Genomic DNA, 21,699 nt, shown 5'->3' with positions numbered 1-21,699 from the left:
AGAGAGACACATGCATCTTTACCAGCTTAACAAAGCCACATCTTAGCACTGATGCTGCACCTGGAATGCTGCAGAGAAGGACAGGGATTGTGATGATGCTCTGGAGTTGCCCAACAGCCTCGGGACATGTCTTGCATTGGGCATCTATAGTTAACAACTAGAACAGCAGGCCAGTGCGTGGCTGGCCAGTCACTGAACTAGAAAGCACAATGTGACAAGTTCTGAGCAATTGGTAACAGAGATCCTATGACAAGCAGGGTCAAGAGACTCCAAGGGGAGAACGTCAGGTTGAACCTTCCCCAAAATGAGCAGCTGAACCGACTGATGGCAAGCTGTATTTTATCAACATTTGCAGTGTTCTGAGCTGGAGGGTCATTATGAGATAGGTACACAGACTGTGGTTATGAATTTATGTATTTATGTACATACAAAACTCTACACAGAATCTGTGTTGCAACATTCCACTACCCTTTGGAGCAGGGCTGGGAGCAGTTAAGTGGAGAGGAGCAGCTCCCAAACCAGGCGTTTACACAAACCCAGTTCCAAGAAATGACTGACTGTGCAGCCTAGGAAAGGACAATGGTGGACATTAGGAGTTAACCAGAAGACACTGAGACAGCCTCAGTTATCAAGTCAAGAGGGAATTTCCTCTACTCTGAATAAACAAGGAAACACCATGGACAGAGAGAGAAAGTGTCTTTTAAAAAAAGCAGGCTTGTGTCTGAGGTTTGGCATGCAGGTCTAGGGCTACGCTGGGAAACAGCTCCCAGGCAATAGGAAACTTGCATTAGGAAAGGGATTTTATTTAATATTGAAGTGTAAAGCCTAAGGTTGCATCTTTCTGTTTATTTTCTTCCCTGACAATTTCATTTTTCAATCTGGGGGCTTTGTATTAACTAAACTTTTTGTTTATTTTTACCCAATCAGGTTTCTGGTGTGCAAACTGTGTGGCGCACGCATCCCAAAAGAAGCGGTGTCAGGGTGGCTGGTTTGGGGGAAGGAGTGACGAAGGAGAGAGGAAAAGTCCAAGTGTTCGGTACTTATGAACTCTGGAAGGACGGATCTAGGGAGACTCGGGACTGCACGTGCTACAGGTATCACCCTGCAAAGAGTAACTAGCCTGGCAGAAGCTAGGGTGAGACCTTTTGCTTGTGGGAAGGCTTCCAATGTGAGGGACCTGAACCAACACTGCACAGCATAAAGGCACCCGTGGTTACCAGACAGGCAGTGACAGAACTCCTCACTGGTCTGAGTGATCCCCTAAACGTCACAGCTCCCTACACAAGCCAGAGCTACAGGAAATCTACTGATTTCTGGCTTATCCCACTGCTGAAAGAGGGCCCCTGTATGAATGATACGAAAGGACACCATTTGGAGAGAGGAGAGCTGGTCGGGAAGTTTTTGATCAAATGTTTCTGTAGGAAAATACCAATTCCTTGAAACAAACTCTCTGCGCAAACGTATCGGTTCTAATGAAACTTTAGTTGGGAAGGTTTCTCGGGTCCGAAAATGAGAGCGCAAGAGACAGATGGGAACACCGCACCTCAGAATAGCCAACTGCCCAGTGGTTAGAGCACTCTCCTTGGATGTGGGAAACCCAGGCTCAGGCCCCGGCTGCAAATCTTCCCCTCTGCAAAAGGGTTCAAAAAGGTCTGTGGGGGGGGACACAAACAGTTTTTGAAACCTCCATTTTTCATGAAAAGGAATCCTTGTTATCCCAGCCAGCCCTAGCCGAAAGCACGGTGACTCTTGACCTACACTCTTCCACTACCACCAAGTCACCTTGGTTTTCTGCTTTAACAAAAAGCAGTGCACCTCACACACTCCCACACCAATTCTCAGCGTACATTCTGAAAACAAGTAACCTGATAACTTTGCAGTATCATGTAAAGCCTCCCTCCTCCTTTGCTTTGGTGCAGAGATCTAGCCCGCTATTGCCTGTAAACACCAACCACAATAATGGGGCTATCCAGGTTATTATAATCATTGAAACCGGCAGGAATCACTGCCGGTAATAAGCCAAAAGACTGAGCCGGAGAGGGAGCTCCTTGCTACTCCAGTTCCATGCTGCCTTAAGAGGGAAAAGAAGGCTCATTGAAACAAGTGCTCCCAATTACCCAAATCCTTGCCTTTAGCAGAATAATTCTGAGAGTTTGATATAAAAGGGATAAAGAAGAGGGGAGGGATAGCTCAGTGGTTTGAGCATTGGCCTGCTAAATCCAGGGTTGTGAGTTCAATCCTTAAGGGGACCATTTAAGGATCTGGGGCAAAAATCTGACTGGGGATTGGTCCCCCTTTGAGCAGGGGGTTGGACTAGATGACCTCCTGAGGTCCCTTCCAACCCTGATATTCTATGATCCCTGGTTTTGGCAGTCACAGTTTATCTGTTGCCAGCCTTTGCCAGCATGAAAAGACAATGATCTAAGGTGCGAGCTTTAAGACTAAAACACACAGGATGGCATGAAGCTTCCAGCTGGCCTTTCACAGACTTGCTATGAATTCAAGCGTGCTTTTTTTTTTTTTTTTTTTTTTAAAGGCACAATAGTTTTATTCTGTTTTAATTATATGGAAATATAATGGCAACAGGAAAGTCTCCTGCTCCATTTTTCAACTGTATTTAAGAGCTATCTAAAGCAGACCATTTGGATACAGTTACACTTGGATTACACAGCAAGAAACCCCAGCCCGGCTGCAGCACATCACTTCAGCTGCAGCGTTGACTTATTGTTCTCTCAGTGCCTAGAGCGATTTTGTTTTGAAGAGCACAGAACGCTGTGTTCTGAATGTGGCTGGCACATGAACCCGATGTGCTGACTGCAATTTGTACTCCTATTAAAACAGAAAAAAGGCTGTAACAAAAGCTGGCATGCACAAATTCTACTGCAGGCTGTGTTTTAGGAAGCGGGACTGTGCATTATGCCCTATAACTCAAGCTAATAACATTGCCTTTGAAAATCCAACCCAGAGATGTCAGTTCTGGTAAATGCACATTTTCTTCCAGTCTAATTATAGCAGTGATGTCAGGTTCCTTTGTACTAGTTTCTGAGTTAATACTGGGGTTTTTACTAGAACTCAATGGAAATATTTGAACAGTGAAAATGTGGCAGCTGTCTGATTGAAAATAGATTATGACAGATTATTGCTCTTCTTCTGGTTTTGTGCCATCCTAATCCTACTACCTGTGTCTGATCCTACTGCCTTGTGCCAGACATGGAGTCTAGATTGGGGCACACACAGGCAGAGACAGACAGACACTCAACCAAAATATTGTTTTTAAGAGGCTACCAGGTCTGAAATGTGCCCCTATCCTTGAAGCACATTTAAGGAAACCCAGGCCCTAGTTAGATCAGAATGAAACTGAGGGCCACATTGGTAACTTGCTCTGAATCAAACTGCTGGTACAGCACAACTTTGGGGAATAGGATTAGTAAAGAGTTCTTGACCTCTGCCTTGCACAGGCTGCATGTGTTATACAAAACTGCCTCAGAGGGCATTAATCTCCACTATCCTGACTATGCTTGTGTCCAAATTAATGCAATAAGCTAAGAAGAAAATGTACCTTTTAAATAGTTAAAAAAAAATTCAAGGAGGATTTAGAATCATGTGCCATGAGAAAGGCCCACTACTAGCCACCACTCTGAGGGAGTCTTTAAAGAACTGCTATATCAGGATGTTTTAAATCAAGATTGTATATATTTCCAAAGGATCTGCTCTAGGGATTATTTTGGGAAGTCCTATGGTCTGTGCTATGCAGGATGTTACACTAGATCATCACTGTGGTCCCTTCTGGCACTAGAATCTATGCTTAAGGAAGAGCCAAATTGCTGATTGATTTGTCAGAAAGAGGAAAAAATATCAATTTCACTACATAGTGATTAAAAACAAAAATTGTGCTCTAAATGAGAACAGGGCTTTGTTCTATTTGTTACTTTGTGGCATAATAAAGATAATTGTGTGTCTGGTTACAAACTTTCTGAGCATACAAAAGCATAATGGGTTTTGATGTTTAAATGAAACCAAAAAAATAAGTAATAAAAAAAGAATGCAGCAGTTAGAACTATTAAACTGGTAGCTATTTTGATTTTTTTTTTTAAACTTGGCCTTTAGGTACAATAAAGCAAGCTTAAAACTTTACACAAAGCTTGTCTCAGTGCACATAACCACAACCCAAAACATTTCATAGGCAGAGTGAAATTAGCAGGGCCCAAAGGAGTTCTCTCTAAAATCAGTCCCACTAAAGGACTAGACACTTAAATTAACAGGCTTAACAAGCTGAATGTGACAATTTGGATCAATTTCTCCCCTCCCAAAAAGGTTCAGAAACTCATAATGTACAGAAGCTCTGATATAGGGAGAAGGGTGACCTGCTAGTCCTAAACGTACAATTTGGCCATTCAAATGGCCAATACTTCCATAACTGCTGTTTCTCTCTCATTCTATGGTTCAATTGTTCTCTTTAAGCTTGGAAAGAGTGCTATAAGAAATCTGAATGGGATTTCAGCTCACTACTTTGGGGCCAAATTAGGACTTCAGTTAAGCCCATAGAACAGTACTGACTCCAGTAGACCCTTCTCATTAATCTGTGCCCTCCAGTTAGTAGCCATCCAAAGTTAGCAGTAGTATTCTGGTCACAGGGAGAGGGAAAGAAAAAACTTAATTGTATTATGGATGCAACCCAAACATCGTATAGGACTATGAAAATAGGAAGCTGCCTAGTTTCGGCCAAGACATGCATGCACGTAACAATTAATAAATATTGGACTCAAGTAAAAGCTATAGTAGCTAAATTGAGGCTGAGATTTTAATCACATATACACAAGGAAATCCAGAGTTTGGATATACAAAGCAGCCTACACACTGTCCCCTACCGCATTGCAGCGCCTTTCAGGCTGCAACATGAGAACGGAAAATCTTCCCAAAATAATTAATGAATAAAGGAAGACAACAAAGGAGACAGAACTCTCATACCGTACACGCTATTTTTCTTCCAAGTTTCCACATCAAGCTAAGGAGAACTGGTTGCACAATTTAGAATTGGTTTGTTTATCAAAGCCTGAGGGGGGCCTTCGACAGAATGCAGGAGCAGGGTGACTCAGAGAGAAGAGCTGGAGTTATGCTCAGTGGCCATTTCATCATCACCTACCTGCTGCCTTGGTTTAATGCTTTCCATTAAACTCTTATGAGCCAGTGTCTCTGGATTGGCCAAGGAAGGAAGAATTGTGTTAACATATGAAATGCTGACACTCACAGGCTGAGAGTTAACTGCCTCTTTCTTCTACTTCCTCCCGCCCCCCTCCACATCCCCATCTTCACATAAAACCACACAAACCATGGCCAGTGTCCTCTACATGTATACCTTGTGTGCTACTGGACAAACGGCCTTTGAGCTAGAGCATGTGCTTGAGGAACTCAATTCTAGCACAGCTGCAGGGTCTGACCTGGTCACACAGAGAGACAGTACAAAATACAGACTGGCAACCTGATGATGGATGAGCCTCCCAGCACTCCTCAGAAACAACCCCGTCAACCTGCTTCATCGTCAGAGATGGCTACACTGCTGCAAATCCTCTGGAATGCTATTACACAAGCTTCATCTCACCAACATATTTGCACTCGGCTGCTAAGGTGCGTTTAGTTACTCCTGCAGCCAAGCCGGTACTCACTTTCTACGGTGGCTCCTTCGTTTGGGTTGGAGTATCCCTCCCCTTTCCGTTTGATTCTCCGGATGATTCCTCCATCCTCAAATAAATCCTCCCCTTTGAAATCAAGAAGCTCGATCTAAAAAAAATAAATAAATAAAAAGGTAGCCTAAGCAACAGTTGATCCTAGATGTGGAAAACCAGCCAATCCAATTCTGCTGACACATGGAAGAAACCCGTAAAAGCCAGCTCTAAGCTAGGTAACAGGTCCAATGTATTAAAAACTGGAACATGCGTAATACCTGAAAAGCAGCACAAAGAAAGAATAAAACTAGAGTTTACTAATCCTGTAAGGGTGTAATTCAAACAGTGATGTGGGATTCTGTGAAAACTGCCCTAAAAGGCATAGACCATAAGAATGTAAGAACGGCCACACTGGGTCAGACCAATGGTCCATCTATCCCAATATTCTGTCTTCTGACAGTGCCAATGCCAGATGCTTCGAGGGAATGAACAGAACATGGCAATTATCAAGTGATCCCATTATCCAGTCCCAGCTGCTGGCAGTTAGAGGTTTAGGGATACCCAGAGCATGGGATTGCATCCCTGAGCATCTTGGCTAACAGTCATTGATGGACCTGTCCTCTATGGCTAATCTAATTATTTTTTTTGGATCCAGTTATATTTCTGGCCTTCATAACATCCCCTGGCAAAGAGTTCCACAGGCTGACTATGCACTGTGTGAAGAAGTATTTCACTATGTTTGTTTTAAACCTGCTGCCTATTAATTTAATTGGGTGACCACTGGCTCTTGCATTCTGTACAGCGCTAAATAATACTTCCCTATTCACTTTCTTGACACCATTCATGAGTTTATGGGTCTCTATCACATCTCCCCCTCTTAGTCATCTCTTTTCTAAGCAAAACAGTTCCAGTCTTTTTAATCTCTCCTCACATGGAAGCTGTTCCCTTCCCCTAATCGTTTCTGTCGCCCTTCTTGGTCCCTGTTGACCAGACATAGCACCACTAAGAAAGAGGCCATTAAGCCTGTTGACAATGAAAACAGGAACACTGAGGCCAATGGCTCTCCAAGGCAATCAATTGCAGCCAGAGCTGGGACAATCTGTGCCTTAATTAACTAAAGATGCTTTACTTCTGTTGGGTTTTGCAAGGTTTTGCCAAATGAACACATACACACTGTGCTCAGTTTGGCTGACCAACAGCTGCTCCATGCCAACTCTCATGTTGATTTAGCTCACTGGCATTAATGGATTTTTATGACATGAAAACATTTTTGACCTGCCCTCCCCCTATTTTATAGATACACACACACACACACAGAGCAGAGAATTAACAGAATCTGTGTCCTATTTGTGTCACTGTTTTCCATATGCTTCCAAGTTAAGACTTCTTTTCTGGGCTTGGTAGCTTCAGATCCTGTCTGGGCACTGCTTCTCCAGTTTAGACATACATTTCTGAGACAGCATGGGCATGAATTGCTGAAGGTGGGGGAAAAAAAGAAAACAATTCAAGAAGCCAACTGCTTTGTTGAATTGTTTTTTAACAGCATGCCCCAAGGGAGGGAGTTTCCATACCAACACTCTTACACATACTTGCCTCGAAAAAGAGGGTTGCATTGGAAGGGATTTTCGGGATGCTGCCGGCAGAGCCATACGCATATTCTGGTTTACACAGCAAGTGGCAGATCTCCCCTTTCTTCATGGTGGCAACCCCAATGTCCCATGCCTTGATTACCTGGCCTAAGAGAAGGACATGCTTCAATACGAGAGAATGATTTAAAACACAAACTTGCCAAGAACAAGTTTTAGACACAGTCCATTTTCTAGTTTCAAATGCTCTGCTATATCTGGGCATGTACGGTCTTTACTTGTGGTCATGAAACCAATACAATAAGAGTCACAACTCAACTACTACAAGGAATCCATCAGATCCACCTGTCATCATTATCTAGGGACACTCTGAAGCGTACGTCGGAAAGCAGAGAAGGGAAATTTGCTGCCGTCCCCTCCACATTAGTAGAGAACTTCACCCCAACAAGGAGAGGCTGCATAGCACTGTGTTATTTAGGTGCTAGAATAGGGCTGTGGAGGGGATATGCGCAGAGTGGCTAAAAAGGGGTGTGTTGACACCCCCTGGGAAGAGAGGGCAGCTCCTCCACAAGCTTGCATGAAAGGCCCTACAGCAGAGTTCTAGGAGGGAAGGACTATTGCACTGAGCTATTCTTCTGGCTTAATACCCCAAATTCTATAGACAGAGTTACATAAACTTGACAATCCATGAGTCTGGTCCACGTTCTCCAGTCCACTTTCTACAGAAGGATTTTGGAGCTGTAAGCCATTACAGGAGCAAATGTTTCCATTCTGTAAGCTTAAAGGGCCGTGAAGGGGAATGCAATTTTAGTATATAGAGGCCTTTAGTAAATGGTGGTCCTTCATTTAAAAAAAATAATGAAAAGCCATGTGCTCCAAAACAATTCCTTTTTGTTCTCAACCTGCCACGTAGCAAACAGAGTAGAATTTCATTTATCTAAGCGTAACTCCATTTGTTGCTCATGAAGGGGTACCAGGAAGGCCAAAACCAAATTGCCTGGAAGATCTGCTGATACCTCATAAGAGCTTTGAAAAGCAAGCATTCTAATTAGAAATCACTCCTTTATATTTTTAATTTGCTATAGCTCCACTCTCCCCACTCCCTGCATTTATGTTACTAGTGAGATCTGCCTGACAACAGGAACTTTAAAACTTCATGAGAGTTCTTCAGTCATTATTCAAGCTGGGGGGATATAAAGGTTACCACTGGCTGCAAAAGATACAAATAGGCAGGTATTCAGTTCAAATCCTGTCACACTCAACGTGAAGCACACTTAAAAAACCCATTTTGCAAGCGGCTATAACTATGTGGACAGCAGGAATGGGTAAAGCAGCATACAAAATTAGAGGGAAAGGAAATATCTATTTCCATTGTGATCTGATTTTGAGCACTTACAGACAGGTTCTCAGGGGTGCTGAGCGCAAGCATCAACCATTGACTTAATGTAAACTGCTGGATATTAGACACCTACTGTCAGATTTCCAGAGGCACTCAAAATCAGGAAACATTTGAAAATTTGGGCCTAATAAAATATGATCTCAACACCCCAGGGGTCCTGAACAGACACACAAAGTGACTGAATCACCCAGAGCCACATTTACTCAGCAACAGAACCAGGATTACAACCTAAAATTTCCTTATTCCCAGTCTTGTGTTCATTCCACTTAATCATGCGCTCTCTCTAACAACAAAATTATGTATCAACAAACTGACATTATCCAGAGAAAATGCACTTTGGAGCCCTGAGACTGCATTTCCATTTCACTCCTTACCTTTTCCCAGACTGAAAATAAATGGCTCATTCCTATCACGGCTGGAATCAAATTTTTTTCCATTGGCCAGCTTTCCTTTATAGTGGACGTAAACCTTGTCTCCAATCATAGGGGACTTATCCTCATGACCTGGCCTCTTCACGATCTAGGAGAGAGAAGGACAACTAGGATGAAGATGGTAGGAGTCCATTTCAACAAACAGGCAGGCTTCAGTTGACTGAGTCCAACGGTTCTTCTACTTCACGCAAGTGTCTTGGTTCTAGACACAACTGTGCAGCTAAGTGTTGCTAGCACAGCTCCTCTCTCCAACAACTCCAAACTCCCATAACATAAAGCATATTTTTAATAAGGTGGTGCTGGCGCACACCAACCTCAGCCTAGCTGTGGTTCCAAAAATGCAATAAAACACCCACCACACAGTTCCTTGCGCAGTCGCAATCCCAGAGAACAAGCTCCACAAGTGTTGCATACCAGCCAGCAGGTCCATAGTTGGTAGCACAGCAACACGGTCTTGTTTTTAAGTTTAAGTAGTACCACTGAAACATTGTTTAAGTAAAATTGCTGAACTTTCCCAGGTATTTTTTTTAATGCCACGTTTGAACCCAAAGCATGTTTTTATAGCCGTTTCCATGGAGATCTAGGGATGCTGATTCAGCCTCCCAATGGCCATGGCTATTCAAGCTATCTTCTGCCATAACCACATCTCTAGGTCAACCCTGTCTTCCAACTCACGATGGCAGAAATCTAAAGAGGTAATGATTTAAGTAGCCTTTTTATTAATTTGTCCCCTCAAAATAAAAAAAAGCAATAAATAGCATTAGTTGTTTCCATCACATATATGGAGATTTTTACAGGCCTCAATAGAGAGAGCTGTAGAGGCTTTACAATTATACAGGGATGTGTTTAAGTATCATATTTAGAAATCTAGTTAGTAAAATAATATTTACTTGCTGCCAATGTAATGCCACATCTATAGGGGTAAAATCATTCCATTCACTTTTGGTCAAAATTCTTTTATGCTACTGTTTGGAGCAGGTAGTTCTTAAGCTAAAAGGAGCAGGGAGTGTGCGCAGAGGAGATACTACTGGGGAAATAGTTATATTCCACCGATAGGATGAAGCACTCGAAAATATACAGCGGAACAATTCTGAATTTGCCTCCGGTAGGAAAAGGGGAAATTAGATCTAGGGAAAAGCCTATGAGTACTGCATGGATGTACTACTAAAGATCTGATTAGACATACACTAGCAGTGAAATTCACAGCGAAGGCTGATATCTGTACTGCAGTTGTGGTCTCCATGCCATTTAAGTCTTCCTATTTTTGTAAAGGGAATTGGACAATGAAATCACCTAGACAACTTTGAAAAGCTCAGCTTTATTGTGCTAGAAGCTGTAAGACAACCCATGTCACTAACATTCAGACAGTTAACAGATGTGTACGTGCTCTAGATTCACTGAAGTAGGAGAGTAGCTATTGAAATGTGCCATTAGCTTTGGCAATGACCTCACCTTCAGAACCCCTCGATCTTGATTCGGTGTGATGTCCTCTCCTTGTTCAGCAAGAGCTGCTGTCTGGACCTCTCCCTCATTCTTTGTGGCCTCGTCAGTTGTCATTGTCTTCTTTCATAAGCACAAACGCTGTCAAAACACACACACAATACACCATGCTCAGTGGCAATTTGTATTTTCAGAGGTCTACGCTCCTCTAAGGTCTCCAGTAATAGAGCACAAACCCAGAGGGGTATGAAACATTTTAGAAAAGTGACGGAGGAAACTTAACTACAAAGTTCTCCCATTTGACCTTTGCAGGAAAGAAAATCTATTAGCATAAAACTGATCTACATATACAAAGTGGAACATCCTTTTCTATGGAGGACACGAACCACAAATTGTTAAAGAGAAAATTCGTAAAACACAGAATCTACCTTGTATACACAAACAGGACTAGACCAATCTGATCTCCCATTGCACTGTTAGTGACTGGGAACAACTTTTTTTTTAAAACAGTCAATGAAAGCCAGATTTCTCCATGCAAGGCTTCCTCTGAATAGCCAATATGACTTCACCACCACTGCAGTCTACATAGTAGGATTCCAGGAGTGTCACTCGGAAGCCTAAAATGAGTCAGTCTGAAGTGATGAAACAGCTACAAGCATGGTGGAGAGCTCTTTTTGTTTAGAATATCACCAGGTTCAATCATCAGTAGGGCTGGTGGGCTGTTCCCGTCCAATTGAAGTTTGCAGCCATTTTTGGCTTTTAATAAATACAAGTTATGCCTGTGTGACAAGCATGGGTTTTCAGCTACTAACAGTCTTGTTAATCCTTTGAGGATCTGTTTAGCAATACACAATCACTCAATTACATGGAGTCACGGAGAGGTGTAAAGTTATCCTGGTTTCACATCCTTATGTTCTGTCATTGTAATCAATCACCGCCATGTTTTGAGGCAACAGTATGACATCACAAATCAGCGTATCATGCCATGGAACGCCCTCAGATGAGTCTTGTCAATGGCCCTGGAAGGTATAACACCAGGGACCCACAGCAAGAGCATGCTAGATAATCAACTGCTATGATGGGACAAAAAGTCAAAGACGGTCTCAGGCAGATGAACTCCAGATAATTCTGGGTTTGAAAGATTCCCACCGACGTGCTGAAATGGAACCCAAGCAGAGCAGAAAACCAAGACAGAGACCTGAGCACCAGAACTGTGTGCCCCAAGTGTCCCATTCCGGTTAGCTAACAGACAGCTGTGTCCTGCATCCCTAGATTGCAAGAGTAGCACATTACAGTAGAAGCTTAGCGGAGAGGTGACAAAGGCATGGATGACAGTCTCAGCCTCCTGACCAACCGTAACAGACAGGCACAAGCGCTACCCCCATCAGAGATACACTAGCCATTTCTTCCGGGATCTTAGAGAGGAACCCATTTTAGAAAAACATACCAAAAGTTCAGCTTGGAACAGCCCAGTGTCCTCGTGACCACAAAGCTTCCAAACACAAGGTGGTCAGCACGTGTGTTAAGTTTAGTGATAAAGATGCCAAGTACCATAGAAAACTCCTTCATTCCCTAAAAGGTAGACATTTCTGTTTACAAGGTATGGAAAACCATACATGTGCAAACTCCCCCTCATCCATCAACCAAATAAGCCCGATGACTGAGGAGCTGTTTCAGGGCCCACAAGCTGAGAAAGTTATTTAGAACACTAACCTTTTTGTGCATTGTACTGCAAATTACTTTAGGCCCACAGTACATGTCAACCGTTTCCCATAGAGGATTATTTACCGTGTCTTTGGAAAATCAAAACCAAAAGCTATTTTTAAAAGCAGCAGCCCCACCCCAGATTCCTTGTTGTTTCTTCTTGCCCACCCTTCTGGTCCATCTCATTTTTTGAAAAAAAATTGAGATCTATATCCAAAATATGCTCAGCACTGTACAGACGTGCCGGGAAGTATAGTTCCTGCTCCAGTGAGCTGACATCCTGAAATCTCTGCATGCTTGTTGCCTTTTAAGACCCACTGCTCCCCCTTTTTGTCCTGTCAATGTCTTTCCTTGTTCCCTGTGTTGCTGACACATGCAGTAAAACAAGTCTCAAGACACTTGGTATTTTTATTTAAGCTCAAATTCCTGGAATCCTCTGCTTACATAAAAAGCTCAGCTTTTTTTAAGAATAGGGTTTAACCCACACGGCTGCAGAGGAAAGCTTGACAACATGACCTAAGTGTGCCCTTGGGTACATATGCACTGCACCTGGGAGGTGTAATTCCCAACACATGTCGACAGGTGGTGGACACTCCATCCTTAGAGGTTTTTAAGGCCCGGCATGACATAGCCCTGGCTGGGATGATTTAGTTGGGTTTGGTCCTGCTGTGAGCAGGGGGTCGGACTAGATACCTCCTGAGGTCCCTTCCAACCCTGAGATTCTATGATTCTATGGCAGAGTCACACTAGCTTAGCTTGAGCTAGCGCGCTGAAATAGCAGTGTCGATGTTACAGAATGGGTGGCGGCTTGGGCTAGCCACCCACACTTGGACGTAGGGGGCTGAGCAGGCTTGGACTCAGATGGCTAGCCGGAGGCGCTGTCCAGAACACAACGGCCACACTGGTATTTTCAGTGTGCTAGGTCAAGCTAAGCTAGTGCAAGTCTGAGTACCTGGGCTGGGAATCACATCCCCAGCTGTGCAGAGACAGGTTCAAAAGCCAAAAGTCAAATAAAAAGAACCCCATGTTTTTTGTTTTGGTTTCAAAACCCATGATTTGTTAAGCCAATCGCACAATTGCGGGGGTACGGACTCATGATTTTTGTACACTGAGGGCTGGCAATATTGCCTTCCTTCCCCTCAATCATCTCACCACATGTTATTCTTTTTGCCCTATTCCTCTTCCCACTTCCACCTCCTTCATTTGGCTCTTCCATGTTCCTCCGCTTTCCACTGCTCACGGACTACAGGCCTCAGAGAGAGACTAAAGTAAGTTTGTCTTTTAAACACATAGCTCAGATGGGGAGAGCAGAGAAGAGATGCACAGGGCCCAATGCACCTAGTAAGCTGGATTTCCTGTTGGAGTGCTAGGCCCATTGCTGCAAACAATTCTTGTTTAAAAAGATATATGACATGGCCATTACCTGAGAAAACACACTACTCGGGGTGGGGAGGGTAGAGGGGGAGGAGTGTTCAAAAATCATGAATCAGGCCCTGCCAAAAATATTATATATCATAAGGGTTTTTTAACATCGTAAGTGTGGGGCTCTTTATTAGCCGTTAGGGTGTATTTGAAGGTTTTTTTCATGGTTCTCACTGTGATAAAAAAGGGCTAAAATCTTGCCCTTGTTGAAGAAAGAAAGATGAGATTCTCACACATGTGCAGAACCCCATGGGCTGGAGCTTTAAGAAAAACACCAAGTCTCGCAAGCTGCATGAGACAGTAATGACAGTGAGTTGGCAACAAGGTCAGAAGGATGGAGGATAGAATTTGTGTAATTACAGACAGCCCTGCAACAACACCAGGCTCTTCTGGACTCACTGCGCAACCGGCTGAGGCTTTGACAATAAGGCAATTTTCTCCATCAAGGACACATGTTTTGCAATACCCCCCGATGAGAAAGGAATTGCCTGACGTTTTAAAAATATTTCCTGGCAATTTCCTTAAAATCATTTTTCTATTTTGGTAGCTGCACTGCTGTGCAATGCGTAATCAAGGAAACGCATGACGTAGAACTAAAAAGCAATTGTGTTTAGACATAAAACAGATCTATTAAACTAGTTACAATTGTGAAACTTTCCCACTGCCTTTGGGGTTGAGGCTAATAGAAACCAGTGGGAGAAATCATTCATTCAGGGATTTATAAACAGAAAACGGATTTTTCCGAGTTTAAGTAGAGAAATCATTTGGTAAGGACACATCCACCTTTAAAGGTGAACATGACTTTGAACTCATGCTAACGGGAAACTGACTAAAGACAGTGTTGTTAAATACATGAGATAAACAAACAGAAAAGTAAAGAACATGTTGTGTTTAGTTAATTTCCCGTTACCTGTGGGTTTCGCAGGCTGCAACAGGGGAAAAGAAAAACAACAACCTTTAAATGTCCTAAAGCCAGAAACCTCAGCAGAGGGACTTAGTGGCAGATATAATTTTGCAGTTATCTAAATTTTTTTTAAAACGGATTGCATTTTAGATTGACAGTGTTCCCTGAGAGCTCTCTTTCCCAGTGATATTCATCTTTATACTATGTATTTTTTAAAATTATAAACATTTTGTGCACTATACACTCAAAGAAGCAGTTAGGGCAAAGCCACTCCTGTATATCTCATTTTTTGTTTTAATTGAGAAGGATTTTTTTTTCCCTTGGGACATCCACCCTAAGGTTTATTCGGTATTTAAGAGCTCAGCTATAGCTATAGATATGAATCCAAACAACAACAAAAAAGCTACCAAACAAACCCTACTGCACCCCAGAAAAGGGGTACTTACCCCAGCCAACAAACAGGTAGCCTTTTTCTCTCTCCACACAGCTTCTATAAACACTTCTACCGCACTCACGTCCAAGGATCTCAAAAGGTCTCTACAAATATTACAAAGCCTCAGAACTCCCCAAAGCCTCAGAACTCCCCAAAGCAGCAGTTACACATTGTCCTGTTTTATTGGTGTGGACGATGAGGTACAGAAAGATTTACGAGACTTGCCAAACGTTACACAAGTGAGCCAACCGCAGAGCCAGGAACAGAAACCCAAAGTCCCAACTCGCAGTTCTGCGCTCTAAACTACTGGACAATTTTTCCACGTGCCCACAAGTTACTGCTGTGTTCTCCCACAGTTCCAACAAGCACCTATCACAACAGAATAAGCACTTCCTTATTGCCTACATAATGCCAATGTTCAGGCAGTTCCCATCACCAAAACCCAATTAAACCAGGGGCAGAAGAATCTTAAAGGAGATCATTTACTAAATCAATCCCGAATACCAACTTCTACAACCAGGCCAGCCTAATCTCAAGAACGATCAACTGTCTAGTGCAGAAACCATGGCCAAAGGACTGCAGCAGTTGCTGACTGTCTGCCGAGAACTGGTTGGTCAATAGATGCTGGCTCTCTTTATTTCCAGTTGCTCAATCACATTAAGAGACTATTAAAAACACATTCAGTACATCCTTGGTATAACTTTTTTATGTAAGCAATTACTGTCGTCACCACAAGGATGTTACACAATTGTGAATGGGAGGGGAGGTGGTCTGCGTCACAGCAAGCGAAAGGGAAGGTGTTCACAAGATTCTCTATTAAAACGTGGCCCATGTTATGAGAGAGCCTGAGAACCCTTATCTAGTGAAACTGCCTTTAGCTATAAAAGAGGATGTGCTTTGGTCAGGCTTATCTGCAATTTATAGCAGCCCTTCCAGAGATACAAACGTAGCCAGTCTAACTGGCTACGATCCACGTTTTCCATTAATTTGAAACAAGCAATGGTAGAAAAATCTGCCACTCACTGAGCATTTAACTAAGTCTTCTGGCAGAGAGAAACAGACTCTTGCAAACAGTCTTGTAAATGGGCTTTTAGATGTCAAAGCCTGACATTTTTCTTTGTGGGACCATGTGTATTCTGGCCAAAAGAAGGGAATTAATTATCTAAGACAAAAGGAACTGGCATTTCTGACAGACTCACATCCTAACCAGGTCCTGTTCTACCACCACTTTGACTATACAGGACTAGGATATCGTTAGGTTTAATGTCAGACTGTCAAAAAGTATTCCCGGCGGGTCCTAAAAATTAAAGCCAAGTGGAAAGATAAATTACTTAGCAGCTTTTGGATGGTCTGTACACCTAGATGTTATGCTACTTGATGTACCACACATCCTGATATGCCATTAATTTAATGTTGATGGGGGGGGGAGAGCGAGAGACACAACAGGTGCAAAGGAAGGGATAATCAAATTACATCAATGTAGATATCTCCCTCCTGAATAGGCACCGATCCACTGAAGTGCATACCTATTAAGCAATCACTTATGCACGTTTCACTTTAAGCACATATTTAAGGACCACTGAAGTCATGGAAACTCATGCACACGTTCAAAGTCAAGCATATTCTCAATTGGAGAACAGAAGTTTAGATGTCATGTGATATAGCGATGGGTTTCATTCCCTGCTCTATCTAGCGACAATAGTAAAGGGTTGTTTTATTTAATATGGGGCAGTATTGCAGAATCTGATACCTTTAATTCTGAAACACTGCCTAAGATAGAGGAACACAAACATGCGGGGAAAAAACCCACATTCTAACTTACTGTTTTTAAATGGGTGAGACCAAAAGTTTTGATTCAGTTTTTAACCGCCAGATTCTATTGTGTCTCTTTCTCTTGCACTCTTCTCTTCTCCTGCTCCATGGCCCACCAAATCAGCTGGTTAACAAATTGTTTAGGAAATTGCTTCCTGTGGGGAATACAAAAAGCTGTTAACCTTTACTTTGTACAGCCATTGCAAGTGGGCACAAAGCTGCTTAGGAATTCAAGAAAAGGGGAGGGGGGTTACTTGTTTTTAGCTATTTACCATTGCAAAGATTATCTGAAAATTCAACATGGCGGCATAATCTGTAATGTAGGAGCAACTACAAACAAGTTTAAAAAAAAAAAAGAAAAAAACTGAGGTCTTAACATACCCTTCAAGTGTGACTATATAAACCAAGTTAATAGAATATGAAACTGTAAGGATCTGCCTAACTGAACAAAACAAGGCTGTCCCTTCCACCCTTGAATCAACACATTGCCCCTGTACTACCATGTACTGAACGTTAAGCAGGAACACACAGTAATACCCAGTTCACAATGGGTCCAGTCAAAAAGGACCCAGTACAGACTGCAGACCTCATATTTAACTCTGCTAAATAATTGTGAATTCTGGAGTTGATCAAAAGCAGAACTTGTTTCTGCATCTTTTATTCTTGCAAATCTGTTGTTTCCCCAAACACAATCCAGGACATTAGTGTGAGCTGTGGAAAACATTGGCTTTCATTTAACATTTTCAACTCCCCAGACTGAGAATGATGGTAATCAATGCACCCAGGCAAATGAAGCATGCCACAATATGCACAGATTACAAGCCTGTGCCCATGTGCCTAGAATCCAGAATATTTAGTCACCACTATGAAATGCTTTTCTTATCCAGATTTTGAAACAGCCGTATGTACAGAAGTGAATTCCGGCTCTTATTTTAGAAAAATGTTGTGCAATCATTACAAGCACGATAAAAAGACAATGTTCAGCTGTGAAGCAATTTTCTGGAATGTTCTCTACATCTATGTTCTGTGGTTGCAGACATATTTTTTTAAAAATTCCTCTGTACTTTGATGATTTTTCAGACTGTCTAAAGCCACTGCCAGACATGTGGCATCACATATGTTGTCATGGAAAAAAATGGCAGTCTATAAAATATAGTGGAACCTTCTTAAAGTTGAAGTTGTTTTCCTTCAACCACCCCTCAGCTACCACCCAAGTGTTTACTATCAAGTGGAATTTTACTACAAGCCATTTGCACTACATAGGTGTTGCTAACATCCAGTGTCCAGAAAAGTATGCAAAGCAGAGAACAGGATGCAGCTGTATAATCTACCTCATGGAAACAGACAGGTATTACACATACTAGAATTTCAACAAAATAAGTACTACATCAGTCCTGATTCACACTTCCTAGAAATCAACACGCCAGACTCTTTCAAGCTCCAAATGGAAACTGGACTTTGTAAATCTCCGCTGGATGTTTGTATGAACGAAAAAGAAAGGACTTTGTGTTAAAAGAAAAAAAGGAACAAAATGTCTAGCCATAAAACCATAAATCAATCAAAAAAACATTTCACCCCAACACAATTTACTAGTTGGAATTGTCTGAAGTAATAATGATCTTCCTCTACAGGAGGGAAACTGCCAATAGACACGACAGGAATTTATGACAGCAAACAGCCAACTGCTATATAAAAATAAATTCATGGGATTCTTAATCCTAAACTATAATTTACTTAAAAAAGAATAAGTAAACAGAGGACATAGTTTTAAACCATGAACCTAACCTAAGCTGTTAAGAGGGGGGGGGGGAATATCATTTGGTAGCCTTTTAAAAAATTGATTTCAGTAAGTAAGGAATCTGTAAACCCCATGTTTATTGTATTATGAGCCATTTTATTTGTAAACCAAGTGAAAGCCACATCACATGCGCCCGCACACCCCTCCCCCACAAAAAAAGAAAAACTATTTTAAAAACAAACAAAACAACACATGGGTATGTAGAAAACCAGCTTCTATTCAAAGCCAGGTTTAAGTTCAGAATTCCATGTGCTAAGAGGGTGTTACAGAACCTAATTCAAACACTCATCCAAACAGATTGTAATGCTTGCCTTTACAGAATTACAACAACAACATTTTAAGAATGCAGAGCTCCTGCAGTTTATTTCCCATAGGCTAAAGAAAAAAGTTTTATTTGCTACTTCTATGCAGCATTATTAAACAAGGGACACCATAAACCTTAAAAAAGGGCACAATTCTGTCAAACATTTTCAACTATTACAAGTCACTGAAGATTACTATAACTCAGAAAAAAACAGGAATATCTATATTTTTCTTCTTTGTACTCTTAGCAGTTTTGTATAGTTATTTTCACTCTTTCCTGTGCATAGACAATTTTGCTTCCAACAACAAACCATGGCCTCCAGCATGTCCTTCACACAGCAACATGGGAGACAAACACATTTTAAAAATAAAACATTTTTAAAATAGAAAAGTTAGTCTGAGAAACTACAACAATAAAATAAAGTAAACTGATAGAGGGAGTCAGGGCAGGACCTCCAGCTACTTGTAACTTTTTTGAAATTGACTAGATTTTGAGCTTAGGTCCCTTTAAAACCACAACCATGTCAGTTAGCTGAGTAGCTATAGGTACATACTGTCCATTAAATGGCACTCAAGTGATTAAGCAGCTGTGTGTTGATTAGATAATGAAAACGGAAGGGGGTGGATGCAACAGCTGAAGTTTCCCTTCACAGTTTAATGTGTTTTTGCCTGCCTTTGATTGAGAAAGCGGATTTTTTTCTGTTTTGTTTTTGAAGAAAATTGACTGACCAAAATATTGACATACCCTAGGATAGTGGGAAAGAAGTGATTTTTCCCTGGTGACAGGCTTTTTTAAGATGCCTGTAATACAGTCCCTACAGTTACATTCTCTGCAGAGTGAAGTCAGAGATAAATGGTCTTTGATTCAGTAACCAACTGCAATTTGGATTTGAGAAAATATAACCTTCTTAAACCTGACACTGGCTCTCTGTCTTCCAAATCAAATTATGCAGCTGCGGGGTTTCAAATCTGTATTGGAACAACAACAACGAAAATGAAATAAATAGAATAATTTGCACTCTGCTTGGTTGCCGTTAAGCAACAGATTTCTCCACTAGCCTGGCTGTGCAAATCTGATAAAAAGAAATCTTTAGTACTGTATTACTTCATTAGTCATTTATTTTGAGACCTGACTCAGTTCCCAAGAAGGCACATCGTGTTCTTCCTGAAACCACTTCAGAATTAGAGACACAAGCAGCTCCAAATAAACTTCAATTCAATCTTCGACATGCATCTGCCCAAATGTTAGATTTGGGCCTCTATAGAAAAAAGTTCTCTCTCTCTCTCTTTTTTAATTACAGTCATACTATTTTTGGAACTCCATTTTTCTCTATGTACCTTTAAGGGTTTTTATCTCTAATTCAGATACACAAAATTTCATTAAAAACAAGGCAATATGTCAGGTATGTATGTACTTTAAGATGTACCAGCATTTGAATTCAAAGACTCACAACTTTGTTCAGTAATTTTCAGAATAGCTTTCAGCCTAACATTCAGATTTTTTCTTCTTTAAGAAAGGGGGACAGCTATGAATTTCAAATTAACACCAGTTTAATCCAATTTGTCTGGGTATACTTATCTTCTAGTGTGGGCGTTACGCAAGAAGCCAACAAATGTACCACACAAAGTCATAACAATCAAAATAGCTCCTTTTTAAATGAAAAGTTGCAATGAACATTGTTGAACCAAATGCACAATGTGAATTATGAGTCACTGGGCTAAAATGAACCCAACGTACTTCTAGATTATCATCAGTTAGCTCATAGTTAAGATTGGCTGTTTCTCAAGGGGAGTCACAGAAATCAGGACTACATGTATTTTCAGGGGCCCCTGTGCAGTCTCCAGTTCACTGCTCCCCTTGCTGGGAGGGGATAAGGCTCACTCCCTCGCCTGGGAAGTTACAGCTGCCATCAGAGAGTCAAATACCTGGGTGAGACGGAAGCTTTCAACCCTATAACTTGTTGGTTTTTCAGGTGCCTACTAAAGATACACACAAATGGCAAAAAGCATTTTTAAATGCCCATTTTAAAAGCATCCCACAGGTAGTGGGATCTCTCTCTTCTAGCAATCAGTCTCCTGGCTGATGTTTTCTTAATTTAGGTTGTTAGCTTGTAAGATACATAGAACACAGAGCCTCCTTTTGGGGAAACGTATCCAATTGTTTAGATCACATACAATGCAGCCGCATACTACAGTGGATGGGCACCTTATAAAAGAGTGTATAACAGCCAAAGGAATCCCAACAATGCTCATAGTGCATTAGAGCAGCTCCTCAGCCAAAGCTCCCTTTCATTTATATTTAGAGGTCTCAGCCACCACATTGCCTGCAACCTTATCTGAACTTGTAATTACAGCACCATCTACAGGCGGCCATTGGCATTTTGGCATAGTTAGATTCACAGTTTCATTCTAATCCAAGTACAATTAAACTAATTAGGGAACACTAGAAGGAGTATTTCAAAGACACTTGTGCCAGGGTTAACTAAACAGTACCTCTACCATCAGAAAATAGAAGACAGAAAGGGATGCCCATCCTTCCATGTACAATAATAATTGAATAAGTGCATTATGGATTTGCCTTCCTCTTAAGTACCAAGCATCACATACTGCCAGAAGCAACATATCAATCATCTTAGAAACCTAGTGTGGCAAATCTTATGTTCCTATTGTGCTTTACAGTTTTCCCAAGAAGCACGGATAATTGGAAGTCCAGCATTGGCCAGGGCTGCGGGGTCAGGGAAGACTTTAAATACATGCTACACTTCTTTGAGAAATACCCACTTCCCTGGCAGTGTTTCCCATCC

General features: G+C 41.7%; 1 protein-coding gene across 5 annotated transcripts in view; it reads right to left on the bottom strand.

Annotated features, from left to right (window-relative positions):
• Positions 1–21,699, bottom strand: part of FKBP5 (FKBP prolyl isomerase 5) — a 50,850-nt gene that overhangs the window by 16,196 nt on the left and 12,955 nt on the right. For 3 of the 5 annotated variants that reach the window (XM_039534389.1, XM_039534390.1, XM_039534386.1), the window contains exons 2-5: positions 10,532–10,660; positions 9,023–9,167; positions 7,257–7,399; positions 5,664–5,778 (exon numbers count right to left, since the gene is read on the bottom strand). In XM_039534389.1, coding sequence (XP_039390323.1) covers positions 5,664–5,778; positions 7,257–7,399; positions 9,023–9,167; positions 10,532–10,636 — 508 coding nt within the window. In that variant the 5' untranslated portion in view covers positions 10,637–10,660. Of the gene's footprint in view, positions 1–5,663; positions 5,779–7,256; positions 7,400–9,022; positions 9,168–10,531; positions 10,661–16,804; positions 16,950–21,699 lie in introns of all 5 variants that reach the window. The other 2 variants (XM_039534388.1, XM_039534387.1) reach the window with 1 other exon arrangement.

The sequence above is a fragment of the Mauremys reevesii genome, linkage group 4 (assembly GCF_016161935.1).
Source record: "Mauremys reevesii isolate NIE-2019 linkage group 4, ASM1616193v1, whole genome shotgun sequence".
NCBI lineage: Eukaryota > Metazoa > Chordata > Testudines > Geoemydidae > Mauremys > Mauremys reevesii.
Note: the sequence above shows the minus strand (reverse complement) of the source record. Positions and strands in the feature narration are given on the sequence as shown.